At 40.4% G+C, this 17,660-nt stretch overlaps 1 protein-coding gene across 7 annotated transcripts in view; it reads right to left on the reverse strand.

Annotated features, from left to right (window-relative positions):
* The window catches only part of CEP170B (centrosomal protein 170B), a 119,018-nt gene that overhangs the window by 82,867 nt on the left and 18,491 nt on the right, over positions 1 to 17,660 (reverse strand). For all 7 annotated transcript variants that reach the window (XM_067463033.1, XM_067463036.1, XM_067463035.1 and 4 more), the window contains exon 3: positions 12,699 to 12,788. In XM_067463033.1, coding sequence (XP_067319134.1) covers positions 12,699 to 12,788 — 90 coding nt within the window. The remainder of the gene's footprint in view (positions 1 to 12,698; positions 12,789 to 17,660) is intronic.

Consider the following 17,660-nt stretch of genomic DNA (forward strand, 5'->3'; position numbering starts at 1 on the left):
TTTCCATAACGTCACTCATTCTGGCCTACAAAAAATGCCATTCTTGGACTCGGGATGAGTAACAATCATAACAAATATTTCCAGTGTCACTTAATGGAGAAAAGCTTGTAAGATCCATCTTGGCAAACATCCTTACAACTGGTTTCTGGGCTATATGGCTGTGTTCTAGCATCATTTTCCCCTGACATTTCACCTGAATCTGTGGCTGACATTTTCAGAGGATCCTGTGAAAATGCCAGTCATGGATGCAGCTGAAATATCAGGAGAAAATGCTGCCAGAACACGACCATATAGCCCGGATACTATACAATACCTCTGTGATTCCGGCTGCAAAATCCCTCAACAATACATGAACTATCCTTTATGTTAGTCCACGTCTATGACCCCAACCCCCACATTCAGGAGGAATAACTATAATAACATATAATAATAAATCTTTATTTATATCCCGCTTTTCTTCCTCACAGGACCCAAAGCAGCTTACAACATATTAAAATCATGTGAACAATTACTCAAATAAATCGATAAGTATAAAACACCATAAAATAACAATTTAAAACAACAATAATATATATTCACATTCTTGTGTCATCAAAAAACAATATATACGAAGACCCCACCTGCACTGACTATTTAACACAGTTCAAAGCTAGCTTCAAACTGTGGTGGCCAGACAACAAACTTTTACAAAAGCATGCAAAAAGAAAAAAAAAAGCCCTTAATGTGCATCAGTCACAGAAAGTGATGTGTCTCAAACAGAAAGCGGAGCTGGAGCTGGGGAGATGTCTTTTTTGGATTGCTGCTCTATTTTGGAGTATGACTAATGGTCATGTCCAATTACAGTAAGCCTTCCATTTTCACAGAGTTTAAGAGCACAGAACCTTCACAAAAGTGGAAAAACACAGATAAATAAACACTTCTTTTTACCGAGACAACAGCTCTCTAGGAATCTCTGGGTTTTCCAGTGCAATTCTATGCCCAGGTGCACTGACTATTTAACTTCAGACATTGCACTGGAGGATGAAAAATTCTCAGAGAAAGCATATTCTGCAAATCTGCAAATAATCAAATCTGTAAAGTTAAATTCACAAATGTGGAGAGCAGACAATACAAGCTGGAGTACAATAACTCAAAACCATGACTTTTTTCACCCAATTCTTCTGCAATGCCAGAAATACAGCTTAATGGTGTAACATTAAAAAATATTTACCATTTCTGATCCCTTGGCAACCACCTCACCACAAAAGTCAACATTGACACTAAAATTCAACATCGCCCAAGCTCTGCAAGTGCAGCATTCTTCCGAATGAAGCAGAGAGTGTTTGAGGATCAGAACATCCGTAGGAAGACCAATGTGCTTGTTTATAAAGCTACTGCCTTCCCAACTCTGCTATACGCTTGAGAAACATGGACTGTCTACGGAAGTCACACTCAATTCCATCAGCGTTGCCTCTGAAAAGTCCTGCCAATCTCTTAGGAAGACAGGCAGACAAATGTCAGTGTGCTGGAAGAAGCAAAGACCACCAGCATTGAAGCGATGGTCCTCCACCATCAACCCTGCTGGACTGATCACACTGTCCGAATGCCCAATCACCATCTCCCAAAGCAGTTACTATACTCCCAACTCAAGAATGGGAAATGTAATGTTGGTGGACAGGAAAAGGGATTTAAAGATGGGCTTAAAGCCAACTTTAACTGTGGCATAGACACCAAGAACTGGGAAGCTCTGGCCCTTGAGCATTCTCACTGGAGGTCAGCTGTGACTAGCAATGCTGTGGAATTTGAAGAGGCACAAATGGAGGGCGAAAGAGAGAAATGTGCCTGACCAGGACCACCTTCCACCTGGAAACCAATGCCCTCACTGTGGAAGAACATGTGGGGCAAGAATAGGGCTCCACAGACATCTACAGACCCACAGTCAAGACATTATTATTATTATTATTATTATTATTATTATTATTATTACTTTATTTGTACCCCGCTAGCATCTCCCGAAGGACTCGATGCGGCTTACATAGGCCAAGGCCTCAAAACGCAATACAACAATACAACACCTAAAGCAAATTAAAAACAGTTAAGCAGAATAAACAACAATAAACAATACATCGAGACACTCTAAAACTGGGCACTACACATGGAGGACCATCATGGAGGACCATCATCCACAAGGGATCACCTAAGTAAGTTTTGTCTTATAACAGGATGTACTTTTTATTTAATTTTAGTTTGTTAAGTTATAATTTGTATTTATATGTTGTATAAATTTTGTTATTATGGACGTGTTGTTGTTGTATTCGGGCACTGAATGTTTGCCTTTTATGTTTGGAATCCGCCCTGAGTCCCTTTGGGGAGATAGAGCAGAATATAAATAAAGTTTTATTATTATATTATTATTTTTATAAGTAAAAAAGTAAGTAAAGTAAGGTATTAGCACTTAAAATCAACAATGGCTCAGATGTCCAGGGAGAGGGGAAACTATGGAGAAATGTCTTTATTCAAGATCATGTTTCAAATAAAGGAGTTCATGTTTCCAGATGCTTTTATGTGGTTAATCCTTCTTCCAAACCCATTTCAACAGATGAAAACATATGTCTTTTATTTCGTCTCTTCACAATTCCATACTATCTATGAGACACCATTTGTAGTGCTACTATGCCACGTATGTTTGTCAGGTAACATTTTCCTGAAATTGCATCAGGCTTGCAAGATTTATTAGACAATTTGTGGAAGAGGAGATGCACTTAGAAGTCACACATCTCAGACCAAATGCCACAGATGGGTATATTGTGTGTGCAAACACAGGCAAAACGTTGCATAGTGGATTTAGAGCTCCACTTAGAAGTCACACATCTCAGACCGAATGCCACGGATGGGCATCTTGTGTGTGCAAACACAGACAAAATGTTGCATAGTAGATTTATCCTCTTCTACACTGGAACAAGAAATGAGGAATGCCAGCTCAGGATTTTTCCAAACCAATGAGATTTCTGGGATGAAATCTGAGACCTAGGGATACGGCCTGGTGATGTCATTAAGCGTTAGGCAATGGGTACCAATTACAGTTACTCATACTGTGTCATTTGAAGGAAACACACACAAAAAGTCCTATTTGGCCATTTTAAGGCAGAAATCTTCCATAAAGTAGCTATTTCCAGGTCAAGGTGAAATGAAGAGATTTTTCCTTATTTCGGAGACAGAACAAAAAAAACCTCTTTAATCTAGCCCAGTTGTTTCTAGGCCAGGCATGGGCAAACTTTGGCCCCCCGGGTGTTTTGGACTGCAACTCCCACAACTCCTAACAGCTGATAGGCTGTTAGGAATTGTGGGTATTGTAGTCCAAAACACCTGGAGGGCCAAAGTTTGCCAATGTCTATTCTAGCCAGAAGGTAGATACAGAGCAAAAAAATATGTTGAGCCCTTACACTACAATGGCTAGGAGTAAAGAAGGAAGGAATTAAATCAATATGTACTAAAGCTCCTGGAAAGTCTTTGCAAGTTGCAGGAACAAATCAATTATGGCTTGGAAACTGTAGCGGACTGCTGCTCTCCTAGTGAGCTGGAGACAGGCACACAGCCTTTGCAGGTTATGTTGAATTTTAACTCTATTTTAACCTTTACTAGTCATCCTGGATCCTGATCAGGGAGACAACTCGGATGTAAACAGAGATCGAGAATCTCTCTTCCAGAATCCCGAAATACTCCAAAATTTGAAATTGTCCACATCGGTGTCTGTGAGTGACACCTTTGAAGGCCACAAGCTTTGTTTACAGTATTATTGAAAATGAGTTGCTGTGAGTTTTCTGTATGGCCATGTTCCAGAAGCATTTTCTCCTGACATTTCACCCACATCTATGGCAGGCATCCTCAGAGGTTGTGGAAACTAGACAGCTGAGGTTTATATAGGTGTAAAATGTCCAGGATGGGAGGAAGGACTCTTGTTTGCTTAAATGTTGCAATTGGTCACCTTGATTAGCATGTAATGGCCTTGCAGCTTCAAAGACTGGCTGGTTCCTGCCTGGGGGAATCTTTTGTTGGGAGATGTTAACTGGCTCTCATTTCATGTCAAGCATTCCCCTGTTGTTTGAGTGTTGCTCTTTATTCTGATTTTATCCTAATTTTATCCTGACATCCTGATTTTAGAGTTTTTTAATACCGGTATCCAGATTTTGTTCATTTTCATGGTTTCCTCCTCATTAGACTAGTTTCCAACAGACCACACAACCTCTGAGGATGCCTGCCACATGTGTGAGCAAAATATCAGGAGAGAATGGTTCTGAAATATGTCCATACAGCCCAAAAAACTCACAGTGATTCTGGCCATGAAAGCCTTTGACAACATATTATTGAAAATACTGTAAAAAAATTACCTTCAGTCTCCGTATATATTAAACATAATATCATTTTGTGTATTCACTTGGTCCCTTCTCCAATATATCTCATTTTGCATTAGATGCAAATACAGAGATCCAGGAAAGACATGCTACTATTCTGCCTTGGTCCGACCACACCGGGAATATTGTGTCCAATTCTGGGAACCACAATTGAAGGGAGATGTTGACAAGTTGACATGGTGGTGGTGGGAAAATGTGGTGGTAGTGGGAATTGTAACTGTTGTGTTTGTATATGTGTATGTCCTAAAATAAAAAAATATATTTTAAAAAAATACAAGTTGGAATGCATCCAGAGGAGGGCAACTAAAATGATCAAGGATCTGAAGAACAAGCCCTATGAGGAGTGGTTTGAAGAAAAGAGATGGAAAGAGAAGGCTGAGAGGAGACATGATGAGGGTCATGTATAAATATGTGAGGGGAAAGTCATAGGAAGGAGGAAACAAACTTGTTTTCTGCTGACCTGTAAACTTGGACACGGAACAATGGCTTCAAACTAAAGGAAAAGTGATTCCACCTGAACATGAGGAAGAACTTTCTAACTGAGAGCTGTTCAGCAGTGGAACTCTGTGCCCTGGAGTGTGGCTCCTTCTTTGGAGCCTTTTAAACAGAGGCTGGATGGCCATCAGTCAGGGATGCTTTGAATGTGATTTTCCTGCTTCTTGGCAGGGGGTTGGACTGGTTGGCACACAAGGTCTCTTCCAACCTTATGATTTTATGATTCTATGAAATCTTCCAAAACACTTTGGATTTTCAGATAAAGGATGCTAAGCCTGTAGACAGTGGTTCTCAACCTGGGGTCCCCAGATGTTTCTGGCCTACAACTCCCAGAAATCCCAGCCAGTTTACCAGCTGTTAGGATTTCTGGGAGTTGAAGGCCAAAAACATCTGCGGACCCCAGGTTGAGAACCACTGTAAGCACCACCTTTATCACCTCCCCGGACCAGCATTGCCAAGGATCAGAAATGCAGGGAGTTGTAGCCCAAACCCTCTGGAGAACCCAAGGTCAGAGAAGGTTTGTCTATAAGGCTCATCGTTTCCAAAGAGACAAGTCAAACCCATAGAAGAAATCTGTAGCAAAGACAACATCTGAACTCCAGTCCTGAATCTCTGCCATCAACTACAAGAACCTGCTCATTCAGCATTGTGCTTATTCAATGATATAGTTCACTCCTCTTGTTCTTAGTATCAACTCCAAAATGGAGATAGATTGCAAACATGTGCTGGCATGCTAAAAAGGCTTAGCAGCACATAGTTGCACTTGGACTGGAAGTAAATGGGATTGAGAAATTCTGAGCACGATTAGTCTTTTGCGAATGAGGCTTGCCAAAGCAAATGGAGCCAGGAAATTATTTGCAGCTCTACACTGCGGGGTTTATACAGTAACAGGCAGAGACACAATTTCGATTCACTCATACTCTGTTAAAGAAGGAACAGTCTGGCAGAGATGTTGCACATTTCTTGTGAGGAGGGAGTACAAATTGAGAATTCCATTGTTGTTGCATTGATTACTAAGAAGAGTAGAATTGTATGGATTGTGCCTTTATGCTGTTTCCTGTGGATGCTGTAGTGCAGTGTTTCTCAACCTGGGGGTCGGGACCCCTGTGGGGATCGCGAGGGGGTGTCAGAGGGGTCGCCAAAGACCATCAGTTAACTTAATATTTTCTGTTGGTCATGGGGGTTCTGTGTGGAACGTTTGGTCCAATTCTATCGTTGGTGGGGTTGAGAATACTATTTCATTGTGGGTGAACTATAAATCCCAACAACTACAACTCCCAAATAGCAAGGTTTATTTTCTCCAAACTCTACCAGTGTTCACATTTGGGGATATTGAGCATTTGTGCCAAGTTTCATCCAGATCCATCATTGCTTGAGTCCACAGTGTTCTCTGGATGTAGGTGAACTACAACTCCAAAAATTCAAGGTCAATGTCCACCAGACCTTCCCAGTATTTTTTCTTGGTCATGGGAATTCTGTGTGCCATGTTTGATTCAATTCCATCATTGATGGAGTTCAGAAGGCTCTTTGATTTAAGGTGAACTATAAATCCCAGCAACTCCAGCATTACCAAAAGACAAAATCAATCACACCCAAGCCAACCCCACCAGTATTCAAATTTTGGGCGTATCGGGTATTTGTGTCAAATTTGGGCCAGGGACTGAAAATACATCCTGCATATCAGATATTTACATTACAATTCATAACAGTAGCAAAATTACAGTTATGAAGTAACAATAACAATAATGTTATGGTTAGGGGTCACCACAACATGAGGACCTGTATTAAGGGGTCGCAGCATTAGGAAGGTTGAGAACCACTGCTGTAGTGTGTGGATGCTTGTCGATGAGTACTTCATAAAGAGACAGAGAAGTGCTAAGTATATTTTGTACAAACTGTAAAAGCCATGAAAGTGGAAGGAAACTTATCTGTGTCTCACTACTGTCACACTTGACAAGTTAACACAAGGTACATTCTGTTGGAGCATGCAAGAAATCAGTTAGTGTGTATGTGTGTCAACTGTAAAATAAGATGCACAAAAGCGATTAGTTGAGCTTAGTGTGGGGAGATGGCTGAGCCTGGGACTTTTGGTTACGGTTACATTTTTCAGGCTCGTGTTATGCAGGTGCTTGGAGAGAAGCAGAGAGTAGCAGAGAAAAAGACAGAATTTGGAGTGTTCTCTCACTTCATTGAGCTGCTGAAGGAGTTTATCCACATGGACAAAGAAAGACCATTTTAATTGTCTTATAAAAGAACATTATGTGAGTTGATGCAACTGACCACATTGTACATTTAAGTACAAGTTGGGAGATATAAACTGTTGTGGCATTCATTTGTTAATGTATGAACAACCAGAAGTAAATAACTTGCCAGATATAAGATGAAAGAAAAATGTTAAGCTATAGAAACAGTGACAAAGGAGATGCAGAAAAACACTAATTTTATGTACATGTATATTTGTGTGTGTGTGTGTAGGCAGTCCCCGAGTTACAAACATCTGACTTACAAATGACTCACAGCAAAGAACAACACGTGATAAAACAGTAAGTGAGAGAAATCTACCCCTAGAAAGAGAAATTCACTCCTGAAAGGGTTATCATGGGGAAAAGCTGTCTCTACTGAAGCTTTATCACCAATCCTCATTTCCACAAGTCATTTTTTCAAAATCCAATTATCACAGGGACAGAAAGTGAGGGGAGATCTTCCAAACAGGTCACAGCTAGCAGAATAACCACCACAGGGGTGTTAACCCTTCCCTTTGCTATCCAAGGGGCCGCGGTGGTGAAATGGGTTAAACCACTGAGCTGCTAAACTTGCTGACCGGAAGGTTGCAGGTTCAAATCTGCAGGGCAAAGTGAGCTCCTGCTGTTAGCCCCAGCTTCTGCCAACCTAGCAGTTTGAAAACATGCAAATGTGAGTAGATCAACAGGTACCGCTCAGGCGGGGAGATAATGGCACTCCATGCAATCATGCTGGCCACATGACCTAGAAGGTATCTACGAACAACGCTGGCTCATCGGCTTAGAAATGGTGATCATAGAATCATAGAATCAAAGAGTTGGAAGAGACCTCATGGGCCATCCAGTCCAACCCCTGCCAAGAAGCAGAAATATTGCATTCAAATCACCCCTGACAGATGGCCATCCAGCCTCTGTTTAAAAGCTTCCAAAGAAGGAGCCTCCACCACACTCTGTGGCAGAGAGTTCCACTGCTGAACAGCTCTCACAGTCAGGAAGTTCTTCCTCATGATGAGCACCACCCCGCAGAGTCGGACACAACTAGACTTAATATCAAGGGGAAACCTTTGCCTTTACCTTTATTTTATCCAAAGCTAAAAGATATACACTTTTGTTTGGAGTAACACTGCAAAAATGTAACTGTTCCAACTTACATACAAATTCAACTTAAGAACATGCCTAGAGAACCTATCTTGTTCGTAACTTGGGGGCTGCCTGCATGTTTGTATTTTAGATTACATTGGTGGATAGGAAAAAGTGATTTAAAGATGGGCTTAAAGCCAACCTTAAAAATTGTGGCATAGACAGAGAGAACTGGGAAGCCCTGGCACTTGAGCGCTTTAACTGGAGGTCAGCTGTGACCAGCAATGCTGCAGAATTTTAAGAGGCACGAATGGAGGGTGAAAGGGAGAAATGTGCCAAGAGGAAGGCATGTCAAGCCAACACTGATCAGGACCACCTTCCACCTTGGAACCCAATGTTCTCACTGTGGGAGAACATGCGGATCTAGAATAAGACTCCACAGCCACCTATGAGCCCATTGCCAAGACACTACATTTGGAGGACCATCATCCTCAGACTACAAGAGATCCCCTAAGTAAGTAAGTATGTTGGTGAGAGAAATTATGTAGTTATGCAATTATTAAAGTATGTTTATGTATGTATATGTTTTGTTTTATGGGTAAGTGAAAAAATGGGGGGAAGGCGGTGGGACAAACAATGGACACACTTTCCTTACCTCTCCTCTAATGCCTGGATAAACTTACAATACATTACATAGTACCTATGGAGCATGAAAATTAACTCTGAAAGGTCAGTTAGGAAAGAAAGGAAGTTTTGGGGTTGTTTTCCTTTCCTCCCTTCAGGGCTCACCTTGACTCAGCCAGCATTTCATCCTGGGGCAAAGGTGAGCCCTGGTGTGGCTATACCTAAGCGTGAGTCACTGGTTTTGCGTGATTCTCTCAGGGAAATACTTGTATTTCAAGTGCCCAAGCCCTTGGAGAGATGCACTGAGTTCTACATTCCTCACTTGCTACAACATTTAACTGCTGATATATTATTTTCTTGTGAGCAGTTCTGTGGCAGCTGGCTATTAATAGCAGCAATATCTCTAAGACATTGGTTGTAAAGGGAGGAATTTGCTACTAAAGGCTTCCCCAAAAAGGTTTCTCCTGCAAGATGCCCTCTTTCAATCATCCTGTATATATGTTCATTTATAGTTTGGGGTGGAGTTGCTCACTTATTAATCCTGTTCCAAATTTCTTCAATGCCATTTTTATTGTAAAGGAATAAAGCTGATCCAAGATCCCTCTGGACAGTGATATTCCAGACGACTGTGTCTCTGAATCGCTCATTGACTTGCCAGACATAATTTTGAAAAATGCAGAATCCTAAAAGCCAATGAAATGTCTTAACTCTGAGACAGTGTATGGCTAGATCAGGCATGGGCAAACTTTGGCCCTCCAGGTGTTGTGGAATACAACTCCCACAATTCCTAACAGACTACCACCTGTTGTCGAAGGCATTCATGACCAGAATCACTAGGTTGTTGTAAGTTTTTCAGGCTGTATGGCCATGTTCTAGAAGCATTCTCTCCACATGTTTTGCCTGCATCTGTGGCAGGCGTCCTCAGAGGTAGTGAGGTCTGTTGAAAACTAGGAAAATTGGGTTTATATATCTGTGGAGTGTCCAGGGTGGGAGAAAGAGCTCTTGTCTGTTGGAGACAAGTGTGAATGCCTCAATTGGGATAGGCTTCTATTCTGCTAGACGGCTCAGGATTGCAGAGTCAGAACTTTAGGTCCAAAAATATTTATTGAATTAAAAAAATATATACATTCCTGATAGAAAAGGTCTTGGAGCTAACTAGTTTGCGAAGTCTCATCTTCTAAAGGAGGTAAAAGGTACAAAGTCCATGCAGCTACATTTTGCCTAGAAAGAGGTAAAATGCATCCTTACTGGAAGGAAGAAAAGGCAGAAGAGCCCGAAAAATGGTGGAGAGACCGCATGGTCAACCCAGGGCAATAAAACTTAAAGAGGAAGTTCCCTCGCAGAATTCCATTACTACATCATCAAAGAGGGAAGAGACAGTGACAAGAAGGAAGAATAAAGACAAAGCCATTTTGGGGAAAACATGCATAGGAATGTGGGGGGGGGGGATCCCTCAGCCTGGCCCTATCTCAAGGCTAGCTACTCAGGGAATCCTTTGAAACAATCTGGGACAGCTAATCACCTCTCATCAAAGGATTCCCCTAGGCAATAACAAGCCACCCCAAAAAACTGTCCGGCCATCAAATGCTAATCAAGGTGGCCAATTGAAACATTCACACTTAGCTCCTACAGACAAGAGTTCTTTCTCCCACCCTGGATTTTCCACAGATATATAAACCCAATTTTCCTAGTTTCCAACAGACTTCACTACCACTGAGGATGCCTGCCGCAGATGCAGGCAAAACGTCGGAAGAGAATACCTCTAGAACATGGCCATACAACCCGAAAAATCTACAACAACCCAGCCTACCGGCTGTTAGAAATTATGGGAGTTGAAGTCCAAAACACCTGGAGGGCCCAAGTTTGCCCATGCTTGTGCTAGATAGATATTAATAGGATAAACTGATCTAAAAATATACTAATTAAAAGCCCAGAGTTAGAATCTGATTCCTAGAACCTGTAGGGAGTAGGTGTGAAGCACTCTCATTTTACAGATTAAACCTCCGGTCTTTGCCACAATGAGATTAAACTATTCACAACAAGCAACAGCCTTTCCCTGGAGAAGGGCTTCAGATTTGAGATAAAGCACATCCTCTCTGTGTAAAAGCTTCCAAAGACAATCTATAAGTTTCCCAGTAAAACTCCTCAGTCTGGGGAAAAGATTTCTGTCTGCGAAAAACTGGTGCTACAGTAGAGTTTTGCTGATCCAATCTTCGCTCACCCAACGTTCTGTATTATCCAACTCAGTCCAGGGTGGGAGAAAGAAAGAACCCTTGTCTGTTTTGGTGATAAATCCGTAAATACAGTAATTACTACATAATGTTACCATGTATTGAACTGCTTTTTTCTGTGGATTCGTTGTAAAACATAATGTTTTGGTGCTTAATTTGTAAAATCGTAACGTAATTTGATGTTTAATGGGCTTTTCCTTAATCGCTCCTTATTATCCAACATTTTTGCTTATCCAACGTTCTGCCAGCACATTTATGTTGGATAAACGAGACTCTACTATAATTGATATATTTAGTGATAACAACAAACAACAACAACTTATTCTGTCCTTCATAGGATTTCTGACATATGTTCTATTCCACTAAATCAGGGGAGATGCATGGAGCCCCCAGTGGCGCAGTGGGTTAAACCCCTGTGCCAGCAGGACTGAAGACTGACAGGTTGCAGGTTTGAATCCAGGGAGAGGCAGATGAGCTCCCTCTATCAGCTCCAGCTCCTCATGCGGGGACATGAGAGAAGCCTCCCACAAGGATGATAAAAACATCAATTCATCCGGGCGTCCCCATGGCAACGTCCTTGCAGACGGCCAATTCTCTTACACCAGAAGCAACTTGAAGTTTCTCATGTTGCTCCCGACACAACAAAAAAAGGGGGAGATGTATTATTCCCAAAGAAAACCTTAGAGATCCAAACCTACTGCTGTAAAATAAAATAAGACTGCCCCCCCCCATTTATTTATTTATTTTCATATTTATATCCCACCCTTCTTACCCCAAAGGGGGTCACAGAGAGGCCTTACAATAGGCAACAGTTTGATGCAATAAAACATTAAACATATAGTAAAATGAACAGATATATTAAAACACAAAAACATTGAAACCAATTATTAGCAAGAACCGCATAATCTGATATATTAATTAAAAAGTCGTTCCAGTCAGGATTACACATATTCCATCTTCCCTTATTACACTACATTGCTCTCCAAAGGCTTGGTCCCACAGCCATGTCTTCAGTTTCTTTGGTCCCCACAAACCACATCTATGAAGGAGGTAAAACCAAGAGCAGGACCTCCTCAGAAGATCTTAACCACCAAGATGGTTCATAGGGCAACATGGAGGCATTTCCAACAGGTTTTGGGTTTCAAGAAAAGAGCTCCTCTGGGCCTAAAATGACCCAGAGAAGACAAATTGTGATGGAAATGCACGCCACTTTCCTAGCTGACATTTTGCAACTATTTTGGCCAGTATAACCCAAGACTTGGAAAAGTTTGAGTTTTGGACTACAGCCACTAGAATCTCTCAGCCAACATAGCTTTAAACACGAAAACCCTAAAAAAATCTACTTTGCCACCAGTTTTTATAACCAAACGTTGCAATGAAACAAATGATAATATGCTTAGCTTGAACTCAACCCAGTCTATCTGATACGAGATTCCATTATAACAAGCGCAAGATCTTCACAAAAGTTAGCATCTTTCTTTGTATAAGGCATGGCTATTTGCCTTAAACCTAAGATGACCCATCCTCCCAATGTACATCTCCAATCCTTTCTTAGCAAAGTAATGGGGGGGGGGGGGGGAATGCAATCACAAGAATGAAGGCCACACACATACAATGCAGCCATGCTAGCTACTTACCCCATTTAAGCTTCCCAGATCCTTCACCCAGTGCTCATCTTTCTCCTTGTCGTAGTTGATGACAGCATGCTGCTTATCCACGCTGCGAGACTAGGGACAAATGCAAAATTAAATATGGGGTTTACAAGACTTGAAATGGTGTCAACAGGTGCAACAATGAACTTAACATTGGGGACGTAAAAGACTCCTGAAGCAGGAGGAGTGCTGCCCATTAGCAGAATGAGGCCATCAGGAACCTCGTTGCAGCCTCCAAAGCCTCCCAGCAGAATTTTCAGCTCCAAATATTGAAAAAGCACCATAAAGTATAGTGGCTGTCTCCCTTTGCCACTGAGATCTTCTCAACCCAAAAAAACCCATGGAAAAAAGTGATGTGATGTTATACCAGAAATACGTGTGGGCACATAAAGGGACTGGCCACTCTCTCATAATTGCCCTTTAGGATGGATACAGGACCTCCTGTACCATTTTAAATACCTATTTTATTTATGACAACTAATGAGTAAATGCAATCTGGCCACAAGTACCCAATGCATCAAATACCAACACTTTATTCTATGTGTACTAAATTGTACCTCATCTTGGTACTTATTCTTGTATGTCTAGACACAGATTTACTACCTCTTCAGTTGTTTGCCATCACCTGTCAACTTTCAAAGGGAAAATCCATGTATAAAGTTATTTACCCAGATATACTCGAGTATAAGCTGACCTGAATATAAGTCCAGCCACCTATTTTTACCAGAAAAAAACTTGGAAAACATATTGACTCGAGTATATGCCAAGAGTGGGAAAATGCAGCAGCTACTGGTAAGTTTCAAAATAAAAAATAAATACCAATAAAATTACATTAATTGAGGCAACAGTGGATTAAATGTTTTTGAATATTTACGTAAAACTGTAATTTAAGATAAGACTGTCGGACTCTGATTATTTTATTTTATTTTATTTTATTTACAGCATTTTTACCCCGCCCTTCTCAACTCCCAGAGCGGCTAAATTAAACCATTATTCTAAATGTGCTTATGTATCCTTCTAATAATAAACAGAGTAAAATAATTCATGTAATAAAAATAATCATAATAGAATAAAATAATGTAAATGTAATAACAATATAAATAGACTAAAATAATACATGTATTAATAATGAACAGAGTAAAACAATACATGTAATAATAATAGAATAAAATAATGTAAACGTAATAATAATAATAGAGCAAAAATGTAATAAAAATAATAATAGCAGAGTAAAATAATAAATAACCTTGATTCGAGGTTATTCTGACTAAAAAGGGGCTGAAAAACTTGGCTTACACTCAAATATATACGGTAGTTTCAAGTCTTCTTTGCTCTCAGCCAAGAAAGTATTCAGAGAACCTTGATATTGGAAGCATTGTGGGATATCTCCACATGAAAACTCTGTTACAAAATACGTTTCATTTCTTAATGAATAACCCACCGAACCCTAACAAACATGGTTCCCCCCCACCCTTTATCTGTGCATTTTATTTCTTTGGCTTACATATAGAAAGTTACATTTCTTTTTGTTGAAATTCATGCTGTTACTTTTGGCCCAGTTTTCTAATCTGTTAAAGTCATTTTGGATTATAACCCTGTCCTCTGGGGTATTAACTATCCAATTTGGTGTTATCTGCAAATCTGATAAACATGCCCTCTCTACTAATAGTAGTATTGTCTAGTCCACATTTTACTAGCTCTTTGTGAGAAAATCAAGATATGCTACATCCACAGCATTCCTTTAATCTACCAAACTTGTAACTCTGGCACAACTTGTTTTTAGTGCCTCAGGTTGACTTTTAGAAATCACAGTATAGTGCTTACAGATTGTCTGTTTAATGATCTGCTCTAGAATTTTTCCTGGTATCGATGTCAGACTGACTGTGTGGCAATTTTTGGGTCCTCTTTTTCCCCCTTTTTGAAAATGGGGGCAACATTTGCCCTCCTCCAGTCTGCTGCAACTTCATTTGCCCTCCTCCAGTCTGCTGCATTGTCCAGGAATTCCCAAAGATGGTTGTCAGTGGCCAGGCCTGTAGTGGGGGGGGGGGGGGGGGGGAAGGGGGGGTTAGGGGTTCAACCCCCCCCCCCGAAATGTTTCAGATTTTTAAAAAACCTGGTTTACTCATGAATTTTAACTGGCTATCCAAATCCCCATGCTAAGTCTATGAGATGCAAAAAATTAAGAGTCCCTCCAGAACTGCAAGCACTATCTCAGGCAAATATTGACAATTTGTTCACACTGTCATTACTTGCAGCAATAGCCGATGTAGCGAAGCAACCAAGTTGGGGGGGGGGGGTTGAATGCTCTTATTAAAGAGGCCAGACTTGGTGGAGGTGGTTGACAGGCGCGGAGCTGCAGGCTATTGAAGGCTGCCCCCTGCTGTGCTCTTTGCTTCAGCGTGAGCTAGGAGGCAGGTTTCAAACCCCCCCCCCCTCTGAAAATTTCAACCCCTCCCGAAATTTTTTTCTGGCTACGGCCCTGCCAGAGGCTCTGAAATGACTTCTGAAAGTTATTTTTAATACCCATTGATTTAATTCATCTTGCCATTGAATTCATTCAGAACACCCAGATATTCATGTGCTGTCTATTTACCTAATCTGGGCTGGATTTCCCTTTACCGCATCATCTGCTCCATTTTCCCCAAGTTGAGGACTATTTTGCTTTTGGGAGAAGGCCAACAACCTCATCACAAAGGGCTAAAATTAGCAGCATGCAATAATAAATAATAATAAATGCAATAATAACAATAACTAGAGTAAAATAATAAATGTAATAATAATAGAGTAAAATAATAAATGTAATAAAATAATAGAGTAAAATAATGTAAAGGTAATAATGTCAATAATAATAGAGTAAAATAATCTTATATAAATAAAAATGTAATGTTCGTTTGTGGGATTCACATAACTCAAAAACCACTGGGCGGATTGAGACCAAATTTGGACAGCATACACCTAACATCCCAATGTATGTCCTTCACTCATAAAAATACAGAAAACCACAGAAGAGACTTAAAAAGCCAAAAACAAAAAAATATTACAATGCATGTGCAAAACCACATATATATACACAAATACACATATATACACACATATATGCATATACACACACAAAACATACACAGAAAGGAGGAAGGAAGGACGGAAGGAGTGAAGGAAGGAAAGAAAGAAGGATAGAGAAGCAAGGAGGGACAGAAAGAGGGAAGGAGAGAAGGAAGGAAAGAAAGAAGGATAGAGAAGGAAGGAGAGAAGGAGGGAAAGAAGGAGGGAAGGAGATAAAGAAGGAAAGAAAGAAGGGTAAAGAAGGAAGGAAGGAGAGAAGGAGGGAGAGAATGAAATAAAGTGAAAGAGGGAAGGAAGGAGAGAAGGAATGAAAGAGAGAAAGAGGGAGGGAAGGAAAGAGACAAGGAAGGATGGAACCAAAAAACAAAGGAAGAAAGAAAAGAAACAGGTAGAGAAGGAAGAAAGAAGAAGGAAAAGCAGAAGGGAAAGAAAAAGAGGGAAGGAAGGAAATAAAGAAGGAGAGAAAGAGGGAGGGAAAGTTGGCCACAGCAACGCGTGGTGGGTACAGCTAGTAAATGTAATAAAATAGTAGAGTAAAATAATGTAAATGTAATAATATCAATAATAATAAAGTAATCAATGTAATAATAATAATAATAATAATAATAATAATAGAGTAAAATAATCAATGTAATAAAATACTAGAGTAATAAAATAAATATAATAAAAATAATAATAATAACAGAGTAAAATAATAAATAACCTTAGCTCGAGTATAAGCCGAGGGGAGCTTTTTCAGCCTAAAAAAGGGGCTGAAAAACTAGGCTTATACTCGAGTATATACAGTATTTGAAATTGAACATTAAATCACACTCAGGGCCCTTCCAGACAGGCCCTATTTCCCAGGATCTGATCCCAGGTTTTCTATTTATCCCAGATTATCTGGCAGTGTGGACTCATATAATCCAGTTTAAAGCAGAAAATCTGTGATCAGACCCTGGGATATAGGGCATGTCTGGAAGGGCCCTCTGTTAGTCCCAAAGTTTGATGAAACCAGCCTATTTAAGTCTAGAATATATGTCTTCCTATGATTGGCTTTCCACTGTATAACAAACTCCAGGATAACATGGTCACTCCCAGCTAAGGATCCCACCACTTCCACTCCATTTACCATGTTATCACTGCTGTTAAGATCTAAAACAATCTTTCCCCCTTTGCCTTCTGGACAATAAAATTGTCTGCAAGGCAACTCACGAATTAATGTGTGGAATACATGACCGGACTGCATACGTGGAACAGATATTCAAGTATAATTACACATGCTTACACACAACAGCTTGTATTATGGCTGCAGCCTGTTCATTAGCTATACACTTAGCCATCTGTGACAAGTAAACATTGCCTTTGGGCACCCCAAGAGGTCATGTGAAAGGGAGACAAATCCACTTTGTGCTGCTTGGTGGTTATCTCAGTGCCCTGCATTTGAGAAAATGTGGTACACCAATGTGGCAATGATGAGACACTACGGCAACTAGTTTAGAAAGACCTGAGTGAACCTATCTTCTTTACTGACATCATTATAGCTGAGGAGGCAAAGAGTGAGCATGGTTGGACACTTGCCATTACCTGCCCCACCCCAAACCAATTCTGAAGTCATTTGAATTCTTCAGGCAATGCTTAATTAATGTAAGTGTTGCCACAGGTTTTAGGGAAGTCATGTGTAGTACAGCTCCCAGAAATCTCAGAAGCCATGCTGGGTCTAACAGCAGCCACTGCTCCTTGCTGATCCTCACATGGGGCAGGGACAGCATATATTAAAGTAATTGCATTCTAACTTCTTGAAAGGTCTATAAGGCAGTTGACAAATCTAAAATCCAAATGCTCTTAAAGTATAAATCAGGACACTATGCAAACAAAAGCAGAAATTAATTCACCTATCAAGTG

The sequence above is a fragment of the Anolis sagrei genome, chromosome 1 (genome assembly GCF_037176765.1).
Source record: "Anolis sagrei isolate rAnoSag1 chromosome 1, rAnoSag1.mat, whole genome shotgun sequence".
In the NCBI taxonomy this organism is placed as follows: domain Eukaryota; kingdom Metazoa; phylum Chordata; class Lepidosauria; order Squamata; family Dactyloidae; genus Anolis; species Anolis sagrei.